The 23,592-nt window shown below is 40.9% G+C and overlaps 1 protein-coding gene and 1 non-coding gene across 2 annotated transcripts; both read left to right on the top strand.

The window, feature by feature from the left end:
• The first annotated feature begins 6,052 nt into the window (after positions 1 to 6,052).
• Positions 6,053 to 6,124, top strand: trnaq-uug (transfer RNA glutamine (anticodon UUG)). The gene has a single exon. It is a non-coding gene; the product is annotated as a tRNA-Gln (tRNA).
• A 5,888-nt stretch (positions 6,125 to 12,012) lies between these two features.
• LOC134326230 (serine/threonine-protein kinase pim-1-like) lies at positions 12,013 to 15,175 on the top strand. Its single transcript, XM_063008408.1, has 7 exons — positions 12,013 to 12,133; positions 12,212 to 12,256; positions 12,340 to 12,797; positions 13,275 to 13,325; positions 13,413 to 13,788; positions 13,864 to 14,040; positions 14,655 to 15,175. The coding sequence occupies exons 1-7, from the start codon at positions 12,013 to 12,015 to the stop codon at positions 14,747 to 14,749; spliced, it is 1,323 nt and encodes a 440-aa protein (XP_062864478.1). The 3' UTR covers positions 14,750 to 15,175.
• The last annotated feature ends 8,417 nt before the right edge of the window (positions 15,176 to 23,592 follow it).

Raw genomic sequence — 23,592 nt, forward strand, 5'->3', positions numbered from 1 at the left:
ATAAAGATTTAAAAGGTAAAAATGTGATAAAGATGAAAAAAGTATTTACATTTGTACAGGAGCAATAAGTTGAAATAAAAATTAAAATTGCATTTGTCTTTTCAACAGAGAGGTGCTCTATTGTTAGGTTTACACTAAACTCTTAAGTAGCTTCACTATTTAGTGGCTACCTACAGCATCAAAAGCCTCCTAAGCAGTGCACTTTATTAATAACGGTGTCATTGTCTATAGACATGAGACATGGCTTATCTGCTGCTCTGAGGCTAAAAAAAACATTTCATTAAGGGTTAGCCTGTTTTGCTGAATAACATAACATGCTTGAAGTTTTTTTTTCTTTCTTTTTTTTTGTTTTTAACACTTTAGCCTATATTATGATGGTGTAAAATTGATAGTGATGTAGGCTATTTGTCTTCATTTGTTCAAATAAATTAGGCTATCGTGCTGACATCTTTCTGAATGTCTGAACAATTTAACATATATCATGTATATTCTCTACGTTATATTTTACATTACAAATAACTATCTTAGTTTAAACAACTCTGTTAGACTATCCTCTACCTGTCCCTTTAGTAGTCATGGCCTCCTCGGGATCAGCAGTACAGTAGCATCGGAACAAAAACATTCCATTAATGAGTTAGGCTATGTAATATATTACACTTCAAATTATGTTTATTTTTTTCAGCTTGAAACTGGATATTTGTGATTAATGGTGTGTACTGGGTTCTACAAAATAAACTGCGCTAAGTTGACTTGGCTATGTTGCGCAATACCGGCTGCATGGGGTCTGTCCTCTGGAAAACATGTCTGTTAATTTGGCACATTTGGCAGCATCTTCTTCCATTGCTTTTCTTTTTTTTAACCTGGTCTTTTTGGCTCCACTTGGCCTCTTCCTGCCCACCACCGACTGATGGTTTGCGCTATTCTGTTGCTATTGCTAAATATTTACTTTTACCGGCGCTCCAGAAAAGACGCCTCATGGGCCAAATCAACTTAAACATTTGGGAGGGGGGGATTCCCTCAGATGGTAGAACCCATCTAATCTACTGCGATGTAGGGGCTGCGCTGTCAGATGAATGGAGAATGAATGCAAGAAGAAGATTAGATAAGTGACAGATAAATGTCAAAATTATTTTTCCCAACCGGCCCAAACTCGAGATTGACATGAGCCGGCCCATCGGGAATCCTCCCGAATCTCCCAGTTGGCCACTCCGGGCTTGGATCAGACCATCAGAGAGATGTAGGTTTAATTCACTAACATCAGACCAGATTAAGAACTAATTCATAGTTTACAAACAAACACAATTCAGAATAAGCAACAGACACAGAGTTAGGCTGCGTCCGAAATCGCACACTTACTGAGTACGTACTAGATAGACTTTCAGTACAGAAGTGTGCAGTATGCACACAACACCCGTACCTACTACGTCCGATATCTTACCAACTTCAAGTGACCATAATTTTTCGAAAATCGTCTGTGCACAACATTGTGCACAGAATGAGTAGGGCTGTCAGAGGGCTCGTCAGGAGGATCATCACCCTACCAACTGGTGATGAACTAGAGTGTGTAGGATCCGAATGTTTTAGAGTGGCAGTTGGTGCTACTGATGGGTGCCACATTCGAATAAAACCCCCATCTGCCAACGCACAGTGCTACCTAAACAGGAAGCTGTTCCACTCGATTCAGCTTCAAGCCATCTGTGACCACCAGGGGAAGTTCAGAGACATTTTTGTTGGTTACCCTGGGTCGGTTCATGATGCAAGGGTACTAAAGAACAGCCCTGTGTATAAAGAGGGCTTATACCCACCTGCAGGACGATACATTCTTGGGGATGGGGGTTATCCCTGCATTAATACACCCATCCAGCTCCTGACCCCCTATCGAGAGCCTGTGCAGAACCCTGTACAGGCTCGTTTTAACAGCAAACTGTCCAAGGCCAGGAATGTGGTGGAAAGGGCGTTTGGAATGATGAAGACAAGATGGCGTTCCATTTTCTTTAAAGCCCTTGAGGTGAGCCCTGTCTTCGCCCCGGAGGTTGTTGCATGCGGTGCGGTGCTCCACAACCTCTGTATCGCTCATGGAGACATTATTGAGCCAGAATTAACAGAGGTACATGTTGACCAACCAGAGCCTGTAATAAATGACATTACATCAGGTGAAGATGCAAAGCATCTGGCTGCAGCTGTCACAGCACAGCATACCAGCTCTTTATGAGCATGATTATATTTAGAAAAATGTTTTCTTAATAGGTTCATGTTGTTTGTTTTTACGTTTTGTTCTACAGTTCTTGATTGTCTCTTGACATGAACAGTTTATGCATTATTTAAAAGTAAAACTTGAATATTTTTTTAATTACAATTTCCAATTTTCCAATTTTTCCAGTTTTTCTATTTTTAATTAAGGTTAAATGAAAAAGAAAATTATTTATGTCCATTATTTGCCAACACATTTTCTTTCTCACAACATACAATAATACTACAACACTTTTTGATTTTCAACTATTTATTTTTTCATTAGAATCTCTAGGATTTTAATAAACCTTTCCTCTCTCTCTCTCTTGCCTCCCTATCTCTCCTTTCCTCCCTCATTCTTGCTTCCTGGTCTCTCCTCTCCTCTCTCTCTCGCGTCTCTCGCTCTCGCTTTTCCTCTCTCTGGCGCGCCTCTTGCTCTCTCTTCTCCTCTCGATCTATTCTTTCTCTTTCTCTTCTTTCCTCTCTCTCCTCAGCCTCTCTCCATCTTCTCTCCTCGTTCTCTGCTGCTTCTATCTCCCTCTCATTTTCCCTTTCTTCCATCTCCCTCAGATACTCAACTAAATCTTTCTCCCCTCATCTCTTTTTGGCTGGGGTTTCCATGCTTCTCGAGGATGGTGAAGCTTCAGCAGCATCCTGGCCAGATGAGGAAATAAGGGTCGCTGGGCTAATTGATGATCTCCCACCTATTGCCTCATCCATATCCACATACCATTTCCAGGATGCTGCTGTTGCTTCACCACCCTCTGTACTTACCCCAGTAGGTGGACACTTCAGTTCCTACAAGATTCATAAACACAGTACAAGGACCTTAACTTGTATTACAAATCTTTTCTGATATTTTTACTGAAGATCTTACCATCAAATGAAGCTTACTTTGTAGTTTTGTTTGAGGTTCTCCCACTTCTTCTTCACATAAGTGGGAGTCACCTTCCCCTGCATTTGGTTCTCCAACACAAAGGCTCTACAATATAATGCACATAACAGTTATTAATGTATATAGCATACACTGCTTCAAAAAAAGGTCATTAAAAGTTTTTAATGCTTTGAAAAACTTAAATACTAAAACTTGTCTTTATACCACCATTTGTAATTAATATTATGCATAAGATGTAACACAAATTTAGTTTTACGTCAAACAAACAGTTACTTACTCAAACCCTCGAACCGCTGCATTCTGTTTTCCAGTGAAGAGGGCCTGGTTGGCCACTCTCCACCAGATAAGATTTTTAGTGTCTTCATCAGACCCTGCAATATCAAACATTAGTTTTAAAAGGGATTTCTAATGTGACTGTGTAGAAACATTACAACAATCATGAATATTTAGCCTCAACCCCAAAGCTAGATATATCTACCTTCCTAAAGATAGTTTAGGATAGCCCATCACTAGCATTACAGATAAAATTAAATGAATCTATAGATCGATCATTTATTACAGCAGCTCAATATATATTAATGCAAAGTATTATAGTAAGCAAGTATTAAAGTACAGTATGCAATTATTCAAATTTGCAAGTATTAATGATCCGAGATCTCAGTCCTACTTTATTTTAATGATTTTAATGATCCGAGATCTCAGTCCTACTTCAGACATCACTGTCTAGTCATTTCTTATGTTCAGACTTTCTTAATACACATCTAAGAGGTTTTGTGGGTTCTTATATGTGTGAACTATCTAAACTATACTGTATTGTGGTACATTCATTCAGTCTTCATCAGTTTAGACCCGCCCACTTAACCACCAATTTGCCTCCACAGTGAGCCTGTATAGAGAGAGATTTGATTTTGTGTGTGTACCGTCCAATGAAACAGCTGTGCTGTTGGCTGTGCACGTGTCTCTGTGTCGCAATCAGTTAGTGTGTTTGGCTGTTAACCAAAAGGTTGGTGATTCGAGCCCACACAGGGACGAGTGTCTTTTTTTTGCAAAACCATGACTGATGATCAAACGATTAAACCTCAGTGTATATTATCTGGAAACAGATGCTCTTCATATAGAAATATGCTTTACATTTGCTTGATGGTAATAACTCTTATTGAAGTCTTAGTGAACAATTAAAACATCAATTCAGGTTTTTAGTTCAATTGGGGAAAATATTAACAGTAGCTCAACTTCCTAAAACCCAGAATCTACATGTACAAATCCTACATTCATTCCACAAAGTTCACAAAATACATGATTTAATGAGTGAAAACTTGACGTTTGGAGCCCCTCTGGTGTGCAGGCTGGTACTGTGTATCAGCACTACTTACTGTGTGCAGGACCTGAGTCGTATCTGCTCCAGTCACTGGTTGGTGGCATTAAGCTCAGTCAAGAACTTTAAGAAATATATAGTTTAGATAGTTCACACATATAAGAACCCATAAAACCTCTTAGATGTTTACTATTAGTCCGTTGCAGCTGTTTGAATGGAGTTAGCGTCGAATTATGTACAAAGATCTAAAGAACATACAGGAGAACTGGCCGGTTAGCTCAGTTGGTTCACTAAGTTGATAGTACTCAGCAATGAGCAGTTGGAAGCTGGGGGAGTCGATTCTTTTTGATGAAGTCAACATTTTATATGTTATACAAAATACTTAAAAGAGTCAGATCACTATCATTAGCTGTCATGTAAAAATGAATCGCGGGTCAATACAGAGACAAACCATCTCATCTAATACAAAATAGAATAAATAATGTATAACAGTTTAATGATGCACCATACATACAGTGAAGCAAAACACAAAACCCCTAAACTTATAAAAAGCTTCACTTAAATAATAAGAATATGTCAAAAATACATCAAATCACCTAAATATTATCTACATAACACATACAGCAAAAACATGTGAATGTGGAAGCATGTGTGTGTATGTGTGTGTGTGTGTGTGTGCATGCTTATGAATATTAATAGAATAGATACGTATGTTAGACACGTATAGATACATGAAGTGATGTAGACACACATATTAACTCCTTTGCAATAGTAATGATACACTATGTGGCAAAAATTATTTGGACACCTTACCATGAGCTTGTTGGACATCTCATTTAAAAAAACTAACACTATTAAAATCAAGTGACTTCTGTGTGATCATCAGTGACTTGTGATCTCCTGAACAGGTGCACAAACATCAAATCATCTGCTTCAGAGCGACATGCAGGGACGGGCCAACTGCGTCCTGAACTTAATGCAATTTTCCAACAGTGGAACGTTTTGTTGTGATTTTGATACTTGGGTGGCAATGTTGAACTAAAATTACTTTTATTTAGTGTTTAAAACTTCTAAATAACCTCAGTTTTGTCAATTGATTTCAGTCAATTATATCAATCACGTAAGATTAAATCACTTGAGATGTAAAAGTAAAGTCTGAAGTTGTGTATTTTTGCTTTATTTACTTAGCAAATGGCAAATCATTACGTTTAGTTTCTGTGATGTCAGGGTTCCATGGTGTAATGGTTAGCACTCTGGACTCTGATTCCAGCGGTCCGGGTTCTAATCTCGGTGGGACCTTACTGCTTTTATTTGGGGTCCAAGATTGAGAAACATTAGCAGTTTCAGGATGGTAGCATGCAGCGCATGTGCAGTACAACAGAGCATCACAATTGCTTGTGCTAGTTTAGAGTCACCTTAAATGACATGTTAATTTCCATCCATTCATCCAGCTTGAATATCATAATAGCACTAGTAATGTTATAGTGTTCCACATGTGACTGCTCCATCCCAAAATATAATCGCTAATCATTGTTTACAGCGCCATCTAACAGCCAACCTGCTCTTACATGACTAATTATTAACTTTTGGGCTTAAGCAAGACCTCACTTTGTGGTTCCATGGTGTAGTGGTTAGCACTCTGGACTTTGAATCCAGTGATCCGAGTTCAAATCTCGGTGGAACTGGTTTTATTTAGGTAAAAACACTGTTATCAATGCTGAGTAGAGAATAGTGTTCCGCATGTGACTGCTCTATGCCAAATTGTAACACCAAAAGGAAAATCATTGTTTACAGCGCAATCTACCGGCCAACTGGGTCCTAAATTTAGACAACGATTACTTGTGCTAGTTGTGTCAACCAACCACCATTGTGGTTGTTGTGTTTGTTGTTATTTTTTAACTGTTCTTGTTTTCAAGTGTAAAACCATAAACAGCACCGTCTATAAATAAATGAATCTTGTGCTTCCACTTGAGATTTTTGTTTACGTGAACAATGTCTGAAATTTGACGAGCTTGATTATTTGTAATATGTGTTAAAATGATGAATGAACATAAACACTTGTTTTTAAAGTTTTTATTTATTTATTTTAGTTTCAATACAATGTGACACTGACAAGTTTAAAAAAAGCAAAAATGAAGTGTCCCAAGTGTTTTTGTAACGTGTTGTAGACCTGCAATGGTGACTATTTTTGGTATACAGGAAAGAAAAGGCTAAATGCAGGTGAAAATGTGTTATTTGGCAACCAGCACTGTGTAAATATTAGACAGAACACATGATGGGTTATTTTAACTTGTTGGGTTGTGCAGTTTAACCATTAGTTCTTAATCTGGTCGTGATGTTAGTGAATTAAACCTACATCTCTCTGATGGTCTGACTGATGAGCTGTCTGTTCTGACATGCTGCAATTGCGCCACAGAGACAGAGTTACAGTTGTTTTATTGGACGGTACACACAGGTCACATGACTTGCTAACTTTTACAGAAGGGCAATTAAGTTTGGCTAATTGAAATAATGGCATGTTTCTGACCTGAATGAGAGCAGCATTAAAAAGATCTCACACTTGTCAGAGACAACGTTTGAAGCCCAGGTCAATAGGACCTGCTAGTTAGAGAAGGATCACTTGTTTGTTAGTTTAAGTCCTAAAGTGGGTGTGGCTCATACAGGGGTTGAACCAACGATCTTGGCGTTATTAGCTCCACGCGCTAAACAACTGAGTTAACCGGCCGGTGTGCAAAGACAGGGCATATACCCACATACCCGATGCCCTTCAGTTATGGAGCTGTCAAATCATTGTTTACAGTGCCATCCAACAGCCAACTTGCTCTTAAATGACTAATTATTAACTTTTGGGCTTAAGTAAGACCTCACTGTGTGGTTCCATGGTGTAATGGTTAGCACTCTGGACTTGGAATCCAGTGATCGGAGTTTAAATCAAGGTGGAACCTGGTTTTATTTAGGTAAAAACACTGTTATCAATGCTGAGTAGAGAATAGTGTTCCACATATGACTGCTCTATGCCGAATTGTAACACCAAAAGGCAAATCATTGTTTATAGCGCCATCTACCTAAAGGTTTAGAAACTTTAGCAGTTTCAGGATGGTAGTGTTCAGCGCATGTGCAGTACAACAGAGCGCTTGTGGGGTGTAGACCGCGATTACTTGTGCTAGTTGTGTCAACCAAGCAGATCACCATTCAGGAAGGTATATCAGTGCCAAAATACGAGCCAGTTTGTTCAGTAAAACTTTATAAGCCAACAGCAGCGAATAAACTTAAGAGTCACCTTAGATTACATGTTTACTTCCATCTATCCATCCAGCTTAAATACCATAAACACTACGTACAAAACATGTGGAGCTATTCTTACTACAGTAAACACACTGAACTGCCTTTTAAAGTGAAGTACGAAATGTTGTACAGAGATCGTTCCCATCTAGTGGTGCTAGATAAATTACAGCTTGTTGCTTGGGTACAGATTTGTGACATTATTATTAAATTGTGGTTGTTGTGTTTGTTGTTATTTTTTAACTGTTCTTGTTTTCAAGTGTAAAACCATAAACAGCACCATCTATAAATAAATGAATCACCTTGTGCTTCCACTTGAGATTTTTGTTTACATAAACAATGTCTGAAATTTGATGAGCTTGATTAGTTTGTAATATGTGTTAAGATGATGAATGAACCTAAACACTTGCTTTTAAATTTTAAGTTTTTATTTATTTATTTTAGTTTCAATACAACGTGACACCGACAAGATAAAAAGAAAGTAAAAATAAAGTGTCCCAATCTTATCAGGTGGATATTTGTGCTTGTAGGACTGTTGTTTACTGGATGTTTTCAGTTACTTATTTCCACTATTCTGTGGGACTACACATTGTTGTTGTGTCTCATATCCGTTTGATCAACAGGCAGGTTGTGCAATAAAAGATACTCACCCCTGGGTTGGCTCGAACCACCAACCTTTCGGTTAACAGCCAAACGTGCTAATCTATTGCGCCACAGAGACACACAATAAGAGACATTTCATTGGATGGTACACAAAAGTCACATGACTTGCTAACTTTTACAGCAGGGCATTTAAGTTTGGCAAATTAAAACAAGTACAGTACCAGGGTGTGTCATGGTATGGGGGTGTGTCAGTACCAGTACCAGGGTGTGTCATGGTATGGGGTGTGTCAGTACCAGTACCAGGGTGTGTCATGGTATGGGGTGTGTCAGTACCAGTACCAGGGTGTGTCATGGTATGGGGTGTGTCAGTACAAGTACCAGGGTGTGTCATGGTATGGGGGTGTGTCAGTACCAGTACCAGGGTGTGTCATGGTATGGGGTGTGTCAGTAACAGTACCAGGGTGTGTCATGGTATGGGGTGTGTCAGTACCAGTACCAGGGTGTGTCATGGTATGGGGGTGTGTCAGTACCAGGGTGTATCATGGTATGGGGGTGTGTCAGTACCAGGGTGTGTCATGGTATGGGGGTGTGTCAGTTCCAGGGTGTGTCATGGGATGGGGGTGTGTCAGTACCAGTACCAGGGTGTGTCATGGTATGGGGTGTGTCAGTACAAGTACCAGGGTGTGTCATGGTATGGGGGTGTGTCAGTACAAGTACCAGGATGTGTCATGGTATGGGGTGTGTCAGTACCAGGGTGTGTCATGGTATGGGGTATGTCAGTACCAGGGTGTGTCATGGTATGGGGTGTGTCAGTACCAGTACCAGGGTGTGTCATGGTTTGGGGTGTGTCAGTACCAGTACCAGGGTGTGTCATGGTATGGGGTGTGTCAGTACAAGTACCAGGGTGTGTCATGGTATGGGGGTGTGTCAGTACCAGGGTGTGTCATGGTATGGGGTGTGTCAGTACCAGTACCAGGGTGTGTCATGGTATGGGGGTGTGTCAGTACCAGTACCAGGGTGTGTCATGGTATGGGGTGTGTCAGTACAAGTACCAGGGTGTGTCATGGTATGGGGGTGTGTCAGTAACAGTACCAGGGCGTGTCATGGTATGGGGTGTGTCAGTACCAGTACCAGGGTGTGTCAAGGTATGGGGGTGTGTCAGTACCAGGGTGTATCATGGTATGGGGGTGTGTCAGTACCAGGGTGTGTCATAGTATGGGGGTGTGTCAGTACCAGGGTGTGTCATGGTATGGGGGTGTGTCAATACGAGGGTGTGTCATGGTATGGGGGTGTGTCAATACGAGGGTGTGTCATGGTATGGGGGTGTGTCAGTACCAGGGTGTATCATGGTATGGGGGGGTGTCAGTACCAGGGTGTGTCATGGTATGGGGGTGTGTCAGTACCAGGGTGTGTCATGGTATGGGGGTGTGTCAATACGAGGGTGTGTCATGGTATGAGGGTGTGTCAGTACCAGTACCAGGGTGTGTCATGGTATGGGGGTGTGTCAGTACCAGGGTGTGTCATGGTATGGGGGTGTGTCAGTACCAGGGTGTGTGTCAGTACCAGGGTGTGTCATGGTATGGGGGTGTGTCAATACGAGGGTGTGTCATGGTATGGGGGTGTGTCAGTACCAGTACCAGGGTGTGTCATGGTATGGGGGTGTGTCAGTACCAGTACCAGGGTGTGTCATGGTATGGGGTGTGTCAGTACCAGTACCAGGGTGTGTCATGGTATGAGGTGTGTCAGTACCAGGGTGTGTCACATTATCCCCAGGACATGGGGAGAACATGCAAACTTCACCCGGTAATCTAATCCAGTATCCTCCAGAAGCCGTCCCACAGTGGAAATCAAGTCAGTATATGTGCAGTCACATGAAGTCACATGTCCAGTCATGCCCATATATGGTAAAGGTAAATTCACTCTGCTCCCTCGGAACGCTGTGACATCACAATGTGGACCTGTGCTCTTCAGGAGCAGCATTTTGATTTTCTCCTCATTTACGATGGCTGCTTCTCTGAGACAGAGGTTTCTGCGTGTGCTGTGTCGCGGGGCGCCTCCCCGGGTGTCCTCTGGGGGCGACCCGGGTCACGGGGGTGGCACAGGGGCCCAGGAAGCGCTCCTGATGGAGGGGTTTCTGTTTAAAAGGACCAGGAGTGTGTTTAAAACCTGGAACAGGTCTGTACACTGATGCTTATGTATCTATTAGGAATTCTATATATATATTAGGAATAATTATCAATATTATGTATACACAATATTATATATATACACTCAATATTATATATATACACTCAATATTATATATACTGTATATATATATGATGTGTTTGATCTCTGCAGGCGGTGGTTCATCATACAAAACGATCAGCTTCTATACAAGAAGAGGTTTAAGGTAGGTCACATGACTTTACATGATCTAAATCAGCTCTCTCCTGGACTCTGTGAAATACCCATAATGCACTGCAGTCTTACGCCCCTCATAATTCAGGTGCATCACAGCAGAGGTCGACTTCTGTGCCGGGATGCGCCCCTAATCGCCCCCGTCGTGTTTAAGTCTGGGACGATTTCACCAGCGTTTATATCATCGACTGTATAAATAAGAAGGTTTTATGTTCTATTCCCCCAGCGTGACTTCACGGTGCTGGCGGAAGACCTGCAGCGCTGTTCGGTCCAGAGCTGCGAGGACGCCGGGCGACGCTTCTGCTTCCGGGTGGTCACGCCCACAAGGTAAGTCCAGATCTATAATGATCAGAGATAGACAGACAGACAGACAGACAGACAGACAGATGATCAATAGACAGACAGACATGGTCAATAGACAGATAGATAGGCAGACGGACAGATAGACAGACAGATAGATGATCAGTAGACAGACACACATATTAGACAAATAGATAGTCAGACAGACAGATAGAAAGACAGACAGGCAGATAGATAGATGATCAATAGACAGACAATAGATAGATAGACAAGATTATTGATAGACAGACAGACAGATAGATGATCAATAGACAGATAGACACGCTAGATAGACATATGGATAGACAGACAAACAAATATTAGACAGACAAATGGATAGTCAGACAGAAAGATAGATGATCAATAGACAGACATACAGATTATCAATAAACAGACAGACAGATGCTAGATAGACAGCTAGACAAGAAGACAGATTATAGATGAATAGATAATCAATAGACAGACAATTGATAGACAGGATGATTGAAAGTAAAATAGATAGACAGACTGCAAGATAGATGATCAATAGACATACAGACAGATGATCAATAAGCAGACAGACAGATAGATGCTAGATAGACAGAAAGATAGATTATAGATAAATAGATAACTGATAGACAGACAGATAGATGATCAATAGACAGATCAATAGACATACTATATATTTATGTGTCTATCCATCTGTCTGTCTGAATGTCTGTCTATCTATCTGTTTATCTATCTACTCAATCTGTCTATCTGCATCCTATATAATCTGTATCTATCACCGTGTGTGTGCAGGAGCTGTACGTTCCAGGCCGACTGTGAGGCAGGTAGACGGGCGTGGATCAGCGCCATTCAGAACCTGACTGAGAGAGAAGAAGGAACAGTCGAGAGCGAGGTGAATTATCATCACCACTATACTCCGGGAGGGGAGGGGTTCGGTTCTCGTCTCTGTAACACCAGTTTAATGTGTCTGAATCAGAAGGGGTACGAGGACGATTCGAAATCAGACTCCAGTGAGACGTTATTGGACAGGGAGATTCAGTTGGAGGACTCACAGGAACCGCGGGCGTCTTCTGAAGCTCCAGGTAACCTTAACACCACCACATTCGAGTCCCACACTATTGAACTCTAGTGACTATATATTTAACCCTTGGGGTTCGTAGGTGGGATCAGTTGTGAAATCGTCTGTGATGCTCCCAGTAACAAGGGTGAGTACGCCGAACCTTTATTTGGACCCTTATTTTTGGTCCACATGACACATGAAGCATCATTGGTGATACTTGGGTTAAAGATGCTGAAGAAGAACCCACTGAAGGAGACCCCGGTAAAGGAGAAACTGATAAAGGAGAAACCACTAAAGGAGAACCCACTGAAGGAGACCCAGCTAAAGAAGAAACTGCTAAAGGAGAACCCACTGAAGGAGACCCCGCTAAAGAAGAAACTGCTAAAGGAGAACCCACTGAAGGAGAACCCGCTAAAGAAGAAACTGCTAAAGGAGAACCCACGGAAGGAGACCCCGCTGAAGAAGAAACTGCTAAAGGACAACCCGCTGAAGGAGAACCCACTGAAAGAGAACCCGGTGAAGGAGAAACCGCTAAAGGAGAAACCGCCGATGGAGGACGTGAAGAGGAGAAGACGACTGACACGAACCCGGACAGCTTTGAGAGCCGATACACCGTCGGAGAGCTGCTGGGAAAGGGAGGCTGCGGTTCGGTCTACGAAGGCGTCCGTAAGGTGGACGGGAACCAGGTGAGTGTCAGTTTGTTGTGTTGATCCTCCCCTGGGTCCTCCTATGGCTCCAGATACCTGTGATGACCTTCCAGGACCTTATAGGTTCACGTAGACTTTCGAGTAACACCCTGGCCCCCTGAATTCCCTTTGTTCCCAATCTATGGATCCTCCCCAGGATCCTCCCTACAACCTACCGCGACATTATTAAGACAAACCCGGGATGCACACTAAGAAGGTCTGAGTCCCTGGTGATACCGGATACCACAGGATGCCTTCGAATGTCTCGTGGAGTCCACGTGTCGGCGGTCAGAGTTACTCCTGAAGAAGGTCTTGTTTTGTGATCTGGCTTCCCAGACTTGAACCCTGTGGAGTGCCTCGAGCAAGTGCAGTCAGCACGGCTCCAGACACCCGTGGAGACATACCAGGACCTTATCGAGTCTCTTCCAACCCTTGCATTAAAAATCCACTAATGATCGTTTACTTGTATTTGTTTAGGTTGCCATCAAATACGTGGTGAAGGATGAGCACCTCAGATTTACCAGGATTGTAAGTGACTTTACCTTTCAGATGAAGTAAATACCGTATAGACTGGATACACATTAAATCATTTGTTCTTGTCTCTTCTACTATCAGCCGGGCGAGACAGAGTTGCTCCCCGTCGAGGTGGCCCTGATGCGCATGGTGTCCAGGCCGCCCGCCAGCCCGTACGTGCTGAAGCTCCTGGAGTGGTTCGACACGCCCGAGCGCTGCATCCTGATCCTGGAGCGGCCCGTTCCCTGCATAGACCTCTACCAGCTGATGCTCAAGAAGGGCAGGCTGAGGATGCAGTTTGCCCGGCATGTAATGCGGCATGTTGTCCTGGCGGTGCTCCACTGCCGGGATCGCGGTGTCTTGCACAGGGACATTAAGCGCCAGAATGTCCTTCTGAACACGGAGACGCTGGAGGTGAAGCTGATCGACTTCGGATGCGGCGACCTGTTGAAGGACACTCCGTACTACACGTATTCAGGTAACTGTGCACCAATGAGGGACGGGTACTTTGGTTTGGACTTTGGGTACTAGTTTGTCCTCTTTGTTCGTGTAGGCACGTGGGAATACTCACCACCCGAGTGGATAACCAAGCAGAAGTACTATGGCTGCCCTGCGACCGTCTGGAGTCTGGGCGTACTGCTGTTTTTCTTGGTTTGTGGACGCCTGCCATTTCGGTCTAAGAAGGAGATCACCAAAGGGCGTCTAGTGTTCAAACCTGGTGTTTCTGATGGTAAGGAAATACATACATTAAGACCTGCACATATGCTAACTAGGCATAACATTATGACCACTGACAGGTGAAGTGACTCTATCAAGGAGCGAATCGTGATGGATAGATGACTGGGTCAGAGCATCTCCAAATCTGCAGCTCTTGTGGGGTGGTCCAGGGAGGGTAGAGTGGTAAACCAGCGACAGGGTCATGGGCAGCCAAGGCTCGCTGATGCATGTGTGGCCCGATCCAACAGACAAGCTCCTGTAGCTCAAAGGTAGCAGCAGACCAGTCAGGAAGCCCATGGTGACCCCTGTCCACGTTGCTTACCTGGGGGAACACATGGCACCAGGATGCACTATGGGAAGAAGTTCTGCCAACATTCTGCTGGGAAACTTTGGGTTGGGTCACTCTGACACGTAGCTCCTACCTAAGCATTTGAGGACCACATCCACCCTTCCATGGATTCCCCAGATCTCGATTCAACCGAGCGTCCGTAAGATGTGCTGGACAAATGAGTCCGATCAATGGAGGCCACGTTATTAGGAAGGTGGTCATAATGTTATGCCTGATCGGTGTATTTTCTTCAGATCTAAACACTGTATGATTTGAATCTGCATTGTCGCACTCGCCAGCCTGCTGCCATCTGATCGAACAATGCCTCAAGAAGAAGCCCAGCAAGCGCCTCACCATTGGGCAGATCCTCCTGCACAGGTGGTTTGATGAGTAACCCGAAGACTAGGTCCAGACGGTGTAGATCTTTAACAGTACAGGTTTCTGAAGGCTTCTGCTAACGGTAAAAACAATCAAACCTTTTACGATTTGAGCTTTTTTCCAGGACTAAGAAGGTTCGAGAGCTCTGGGAGGTCTTTCTGGGTGAGTAGGAGATGAAGGTTTGAAATCTATGCCAGGGTTAAGTCTCTATTCACAGGATCTCACCGGACCTCCATGAATTCACGATAGCGTAACGGTAGACCTCTATAAATTAACATCTCCAACCTTTCAGGGCTGGATTGTGTCTAATTGCATTTCTTGCTTGTTTTCTCGGTGCAGGTCAATGAGCATCTCGATCCGGAAGACGAGGAGATTCTTCTTACAGTTACCAGCAGCTTCTTTGTTTATTAAACAAGTAAATTGTTCAATAAAGACGTGAACTGTACCGGCGTCTGTGTGTCTGTGTGTTATTAGCACGTTTTTAGGCATCTGTGTGCACACACTTTGATAGGACACCCAAAAGACGGGTATGATACCGCTTGAGATGCGTCTTCAATTTAATTGGAGGCCACCTGTGGTCAATTGGATTAAGTGGACATGATTGGGGATCCCAGACACCGGATTATACGGGTCCCACAGTCCACAGTGGCCATAAGGTCAAAGGAATCGTCTGCAGACCTCGGAGGCATAGATCTGGGCAAGGGTACAGACCACCAACATCCATAAATGGAAAAAGTCTGGCCTGGCCAGGAGGTGAGCAGGAACCTCCGGCGTATCCTGGTGGAGACATGAGAACTTTCCAGAAGATCACCTAGAGGTCTCTCGGACCACGAGAAACAAGTCACTTCTGGAGGAGACCAGGCACCCGGCTAATGCCGCACCTACTGTGAAGCATGGTGGTGGCAGTCCTGATAGAGGGGAAGATGAATGCAGCTGATCCGTCCTGCAGTGCTTATATATTTTATGTATTTGTATTAAACAGCACTGAAACACACTCATGTTAGAACGACCTTTTGAGGTTTTCAGTGTATTTCACTGTGCACATTCTTTGAAAGTAAAATTGTTTTATTCCATTTATTTTTGTTGATTTAAAATAACACTATTAAACCTACATCTCTCTGATGGTCTGATCGATGAGCTGTCTGTTCTGACATGCTGCGTAAGCCTGGCTAGCTCAGTCGGTAGAGCATGAGACTCTTAATCTCAGGGTCCTGCATTCAATCCCCACGTGGGGCGAGTATGTTCATTTAACAGCTCCAGAAACCAAAAGAACGTTCTTCCACTTTGAAGTTTGACAAATTTAATTAATGGCATGTTTCTGACTTGAAACAACAGTCCTACAAGCACAAACATCCACCTGATAAGTCACCGGAGACCGGCTGTACAAAGTGGAAGAACGTCCTTTTGGTTTCTATAGATGTTAAATGAAGATACTCGCCCAACGTGGGGCTCAAACCCATGACCCTGCGATTAAGAGTCTCACGCTCTACCGACTGAGCTAGCCAGGCTTAAGCCTCATGTCAGAACAGACAGCTCATCGGTCAGACCATCAGAGAGATGTAGGTTTAATTCACTAACATCACGACCAGATTAAGAACTAATTCACAGTTTACAAACAAACACAATTCAGAATAAGTAACAGAAACAGACACAGACTTACTGTCACTTTTAAACTACTGCACAATTACTGAACCCGCTCCATTATGCTTTAAACCTCAGTGTATATAATCTGGAAACAGATGTCGTATCTGCTCCAGTCGCTGGTTGGTGGCATTAAGCTCAGTCAAGAACTTTAAGAAATATATAGTTTAGATAGTTCACACATATAAGAACCCACAAAACCTCTTAGATGTGTATTATTAAAGTCCGTTTCAGCTGGTTGAATGGGGTCAGTGTAGAATTATGTACAAAGATCTAAAGAACAAGCATGAGAACTGGCCGGTTAGCTCAGTTGGTTAGCGCGTGGTGCTAATAACGCCAAGGTTGCGGCTTTGATCCCTGTATGGGCCACACCCACTTTTGGACATAAACTAACAAACTAGTGAACCTTCTCTAACTAGCAGGTACTATTGATCTGGACTTCAAACGTTGTCTCTGACAAGTGCGAGATCTGTTTTACTGCCCCTCTCATTCAAGTCAGAAACATGCCATTATTTCAATTAGCCAAACTTAATGACCCTTCTGTAAATGGTTTAATGTGCACACTGCCGCTACTGGCTTGTTTTTCTTTTCTACAATGTAAGTTCATACCTTCAGGTTCATGTTATTTGAGATCTCTACATAGATTTCTTCCTCATGTGCAGAAAGACGCAGTTCAGTTTGAGTCGATTCACTAAGTTGATAGTACTCAGCAATGAGCCGTTGGAAGCTGAGGGAGTCGATTCTTTTTGATTAAGTCAACATTTTATATGTTACACAAAATAATTAAAAGAGTCGGATCACTATCGTTAGCTGTCATTTAAAAATGAATCAGGGGTCAATACAGAGACAAACCATCTCATCTAATATAAAATAGAATAAATAATGTATAACAGTTTAATGATGCACCATACATACAGTGAAGCAAAACACAAAACCCCTAAACTTGTAAAAAGCTTCACTTAAATAATAATAAAATGTCAAAAATACATCAAATTACCTAAATATTATCTACAAAACACATACAGCAAAAACATGTGAATGTGGAAGCATGTGTGTGTGTATGTGTGTGTGTGTGCATGTTTATGAATATTAACAGAATTGATACGTATGTTAGACACGCATAGATACATTAAGTGATGTAGACACACATAACTCCTCAGCAATAATAATGATACACTATGTGGCCAAAATTATTTGGACACCTTACCATGAGCTTGTTGGATCTCATTTCAAAAACACACAGTATTAAAATCAAGTGACTTCTGTGTGATCATTAGTGACTTGTGATCTGCTGAACAGGTGCACAAACATCAAATCATCTGCTTCAGAGCGACATGGAGGGACGGGCCAACTGCATCCTGAACTTAGTGCAGTTTTCCAACAGTGGAACGTTTTGTTGTGATTTTGATACTTGGGTGGCAATGTTTAACTAAAATTACTTTTATTTAGTGTTTAAAACTTCTAAATTACCTCAGTTTTGTCAATTGATTTCAGTCAATTATATCAATCACGTAAGTTTAAATAACTTGAGATGTAAAATTAAAGTCTGAAGTTGTGTATTTTTGCTTTATTTACTTAGCAAATGGTGAATCATTACGTTTAGTTCTTGCAGTGTCAGGGTTCCATGGTGTAATGGTTAGCACTCTGGACTCTGAATCCAGCAATCCAAGTTCAAATCTCGGTGGGACCTTACTGCTTTTATTTGGGGGTCCAAGATAATTTGTGAGGTCCAAGATTGAGAAACATTAGCAGTTTCAGGATGGTAGCGTTCAGCGCATGTGCAAGTACAACAGAGCGCTTGTGGGGTGTAGACCACGATTACTTGTGCTAGTTGTGTCGACCAAGCAGATCACCATTCAGGAAGGTACATCAGTGCCAAAATACGAGCCAGTTTGTTCAGTAAAACTTTATAAGCCAACAGCAGCGAATAAACTTAAGAGTCACCTTAGATTACATGTTAACTTCCATCTACCCATCTACAGATTTGTGACTTTATTATTAAATTGTTGTTGTTGTGTTTGTTGTTATTTTTTAACTGTTCTTGTTTTTAAGTGTAAAACCATAAACAGCACCGTCTATAAATAAATGAATCTTGTGCTTCCACTTGAGATTTTTGTTTACGTGAACAATGTCTGAAATTTGACGAGCTTGATTAGTTTGTAATATGTGTTAAGATGATGAATGAACCTAAACACTTGCTTTTTAATTTTAAGTTTTTATTTATTTATTTTAGTTTCAATACAACGTGACACCGGCAAGATAAAGAAAGCAAAAATAAAGTGTCCCAAGTGTTTTTGTAACGTGTTGTAGACCTGCAATGGCAACTCTTTTTGGTATACGGGAAAGAAAAGGCCGAATGCAGGTGAAAATGTGTTATTTGGCAACCAGCACTGTAAATATTGGACAGAACACATGATGGGTTATTTTAACTTGTTGGGTTGTGCAGTTTAACCATTGTGCTGGATTAAATACATTTAAGAAAATACAGCATTAAAGCATAATCTCATTAAAATACGCTACAATTTAACACTATAATACAATACAGCGACAGTAAGTCTGTGTCTGTTTCTGTTGTTTATTCTGAATTGTGTTTGTTTGTAAACTGTGAATTAGTTCTTAATCTGGTCGTGATGTTAGTGAATTAAACCTACATCTCTCTGATGGTCTGATCGATGAGCTGTCTGTTCTGACCTGCTGTTTGAGCCCGACTAGCTCAGTTGGTAGTGCATGAGACCCTTAATCTCAGGGTTGTGGGTTCGAGCCCCACGTTGGGCGAGTATCTTCATTTAACAGCTACTGAAACCAAAAGAACGTTCTTCCACTTTGAACAGCCGGTCTCCGGTCTCAACTTAGTGAATATTTGTACTTGTAGGACTGTTGTTTACTGGATGTTTTCAGTTACTTATTTCCACTATTCTGTGGGACTACACGTTGTTGTTGTGTCTCATATCCATTTGATCAACAGGCAGGTTGTGCAATAAAAGGCCTGGGTGAGCTCGAACCACCAACCTTTCGGTTAACAGCCGAACACGCTAACCGATTGCACCACAGAGACACAGACGTTTCATTGGATGGTACACATGGGTCACATGACTGGCTAAGGTTTACCTCAGGCTATACCACCCTGTTATTCTGCCATCTTTAATTCTGGCTTTATTTCACCTAATAAACGTGGTATGACCTTTATAAATGCTTATGTGACGGAGTGGTCATTTGGACGTGGTGTGGTTTAGTTAAAGTTTAGGTTAAAGTTGCTCGACAACGCCACCTAGGGGAATTTCACCCCTAGGAATATTTATATAACGGGCACTTAAGGCCCAGAAAGAAAGACACCCAGGTTCGAACACACTTGGAGACCAGAGACGTACTTCCAATACTTAGTTAATTTTATTAACAATTGTTTACAAAATTTTCCACATGACAAGCCACGTTCTGAGACAGACACGATTAGTATAAAATAATTAGCCACAACACATTTAATACTCTATGGGTCCATTTACAATTTATGAACAAGACTGAGGCAGAAGGAACAGGGCTGAGGGCTTACCACGGCAGTGGAAAATATGGAAGTAAAGAAATCTCCTACACTACACACCACATGTGATCACACCGAACACCTCAGTAACACCCAACGTGCTCTAGACTGCAGGGCAAGTGAAAAGGGTTCCACCACCAAAGTCTGTCTGCCTCCTGCTTTGGCCCACAGCTCCTGTTCAACCAGAGGAAAAGAAAGAAAACAAATAATTCTCCAATACAATAAACCATAAATTAAAATAAATGGAAACAATCATATAAACAAAATGTATTTATACAATACAGTAACTCAAAATACGACTCAGACGAAACAGTAGTTCCAGCAGAACACTATTGCCGGCAAAACAGTCTCTCAGGCAAAACAGCAGCACGCAGGAAACTGGAACCGAGCCAACATGATCCAGGCTAAAAGACCAGGATACAGCAATGCAGTTTTCCGCGCATTGAAAGTCAGAGTACAGACCAGCGGGCACAACAGCTACCGTAGTCACAGTAGTGTAATGTAGCCGCTATTTCCACTCGACTGGAGGCGAAACACGCCAACAGAAACGCAGAGAGAACCCGCAACATAGCACCGGTACTACAAACACAAGCCCACATGGCTTTTAATCGTTAAGAAGCGATTCACCGGGAGACACGAAGTGCCCCTCAGGTAGTCAACCAATGCCCATACTTATAGCATGGGAAAGGACCGCCCAGCAATTTAAAGGTACCTAAAAATCATCCTCAGCTGGAGAGCAATTTAGATCAAATCAACACAAAACCCCATACTGCTACAATACGCTTTTTTTTTTTTTTTTAGCACCTGGTCAGGGTCACTGTGGATTCTTCTTTACTTGTTAACACTGAATGTAAATCAGGAACACATGCTGCACAATTATTTGAAGGTAACCAATTATCATTCAGTTTAGTTTTAAATAATACACACACATCTACTTTTTATGTCTCATCCTGCAACTGTTTCACATGTCTTTTCATTTAAAGAAATATTTTATAGGAGAGATGCTACATTTACCCGTCCTGCTCCTACTACAGGAAATTATAATGTACATATTACAATAAATAAATAATAATAACTCTGTTTAACTGCCTTGGACATTAGCTTTGATGAAGAAAAAGCCGCTGGGTCAGTGTGTAACAGGAGGTTTGGAGTGAAGGTGGGTGTGTGTGGATAAAAGCTTCCAGCACCTGGTATTCCCAGTCGGTCTCCCATCCAAGTACTAACCAGGACCGACCCTGCTTAGCTTTAAAACATGCGCGCCATGAACCAATCAGATTTCACATCATTAAACAAGTTGATTCCTTAATTATTTGTCTCTATACTAGAGGAGCGACTCGGTTCTTTTAGTTCATTTCAATAGAGTCGTTCAATAGAATCGGTTCGTTCCCCCCAACACTGTAGCTGAGAGATACAGGGCTAATGGAGATGTTTTACTGCTAAGCTGCTGTTCAACTCCAGTCCAGTTGGTGACGCTGGTGCGTCTTAAGTTGTTCTGCCAACCGCCATTAAACATCATAAGAAGAACAAGAAGCTGCTGTGTTTGTACTGTAGAGCCTCATCTGTAAGTAAAATATGTATTTAATTATAACCCTTATATTTAATTATAACCACATTCTAATTAATAATAAAACTAGAGTTCATAATAAAACATCACTGTGAGGATTTGAGGAGCTTTAACTCCAGTTTTATTTAAACAAACAAACTATTAGCTGCTCCGCTAACTGTTAGCATCACACATGATTCAGTACTGATGAACCGATTCATTGAACTGATGAATCAGTGGATTGTAACGGATTCAGAGTTTATTCATTATTAAATCTAACATTTTGATATAAACGCGTCACATTTTCAGCTTTGTTTACAGTTTGTAATGTTTGATAGAAACAGCGAGTTCTTGTAGCTTTGTTTACAGGTTGTTTTACAGGTTTATAGTAAAAGTTAAAAGTATTAGTACAGCACTGTTATTGGGAGTGGATGAGAAACTAGATGTAAAGAACATCAGACTTAATCATTTCACTTTGGGCCACAAAACCACTTCCACCAAACTCAAAGGGTTGTTTCCCAGACAGGGATTAAGGCTTATAGTCCAGGACTACATTTAGCTTTAAATAGAGAATCTCCATTCAAAATGCTGTGTAGTCTAGGACTAGGCTTAATCCCTGTCTGTGAAACCAACCCAAAAAGTTCTATTAGAAGTCTTTTCTGTCTGATGCTGCTCAGTCCCACAATAGTTTCAACATTTTCACTCTGTTTACAGCCTCACAGCATTAAAAATAAACAGTTAAAACAGTCTGAAAGAGTATTCCTGGATTTCTCTTTAATAGGGAATAAAGTACATTTGTCTATCTGTCTGTCTGCCTGTCAGATCTTTTAATAATGCAGTCAGCAGAAGAGGGACACGTCACCCCCATAGATCTACAAAATGAAGGATTCCAAGAGAAACTAATAAAAAAGGAGGAGGAAGAAGATGGAAGTTACTTCTGTAAGTAAATGTGGAGCAGTTTGCCATGTTAGTACAGTACAGTATGGTTAGTATAGTAGAAATAATAAGAGAATGTGGATAGTGGGATTAGAACCTGTACTGTACCGTACTGTCCTGTGTAGAAGTGCTGATACTTCCAGTCTGGATTAAATCTAAGTAATATTTATTTGTGGTAACTAAACCCACATCCTTCAGTTGTTGAGTTTCTTCTTCACATATTGATGAATTTCAGGTGAAGGATCTTTAATCCCTGTGGAACACGTCACCTCTGAGGAACACCTCACCCCAGAGGACCAACAGTGTGGAGGTTTCCAGATGAAGCCTGTGAAGAAGGAAGAACCTGAAGATAAAGATGAACTCAGTAAGATATTTTTTATCTTGAGTAAAATAAGATTTGGATTGAATAGAATCAGAGGAACCTGGGATGAAGCATCATACAGTGAAAGCTTGTATTGTGCTCATGCAGATCAGTGTGAGCAGGAAATGATGAATGCAGGATGAATCACGTTACAGGACTTTAGCATCAGATCTCAGTTTAACAATTACTAACCGTATTTATTATTTATAATGTTATAAATGTATTTATTATTTATAATGTTATAAATGTATTTGATTATTTATAATGTTATAAATGTATTTGATTATTTATAATGTTATAAATGTATTTGATTATTTATAATGTTATAAATGTATTTGATTATTTATAATGTTATAAATGTATTTGATTATTTATAACGTTATAAATGTATTTGATTATTTATAATGTTATAAATGTATTTGATTATTTATAGTGTTATAAATGTATTTGATTATTTATAATGTTATAAATGTATTTGATTATTTATAATGTTATAAATGTATTTGATTATTTATAATGTTATAAATGTATTTGATTATTTATAGTGTTATAAATGTATTTGATTATTTATAATGTTATAAATGTATTTGATTATTTATAATGTTATAAATGTATTTGATTATTTATAATGTTATAAATGTATTTGATTATTTATAGTGTTATAAATGTATTTGATTATTTATAGTGTTATAAATGTATTTGATTATTTATAGTGTTATAAATGTATTTGATTATTTATAATGTTATAAATGTATTTGATTATTTATAGTGTTATAAATGTATTTGATTATTTATAATGTTATAAATGTATTTGATTTTTTATAATGTTATAAATGTATTTGA

This window comes from Trichomycterus rosablanca, chromosome 14, assembly GCF_030014385.1.
Source record: "Trichomycterus rosablanca isolate fTriRos1 chromosome 14, fTriRos1.hap1, whole genome shotgun sequence".
Taxonomy (NCBI): Eukaryota; Metazoa; Chordata; class Actinopteri; order Siluriformes; family Trichomycteridae; genus Trichomycterus; species Trichomycterus rosablanca.

What these genes read in the sequence shown, in the direction of transcription:
- LOC134326230 (XM_063008408.1), top strand. Translation starts at nt 12,013, where the DNA reads ATGTGTCTGAATCAGAAGGGGTACGAGGACGATTCGAAATCAGACTCC. An exon ending in GTAAGGTGGACGGGAACCAG is followed by an intron (nt 12,798 to 13,274) that starts GTGAGTGTCAGT and finishes GTATTTGTTTAG; the next exon opens with GTTGCCATCAAATACGTGGT. An exon ending in TCCGTACTACACGTATTCAG is followed by an intron (nt 13,789 to 13,863) that starts GTAACTGTGCAC and finishes TTGTTCGTGTAG; the next exon opens with GCACGTGGGAATACTCACCA.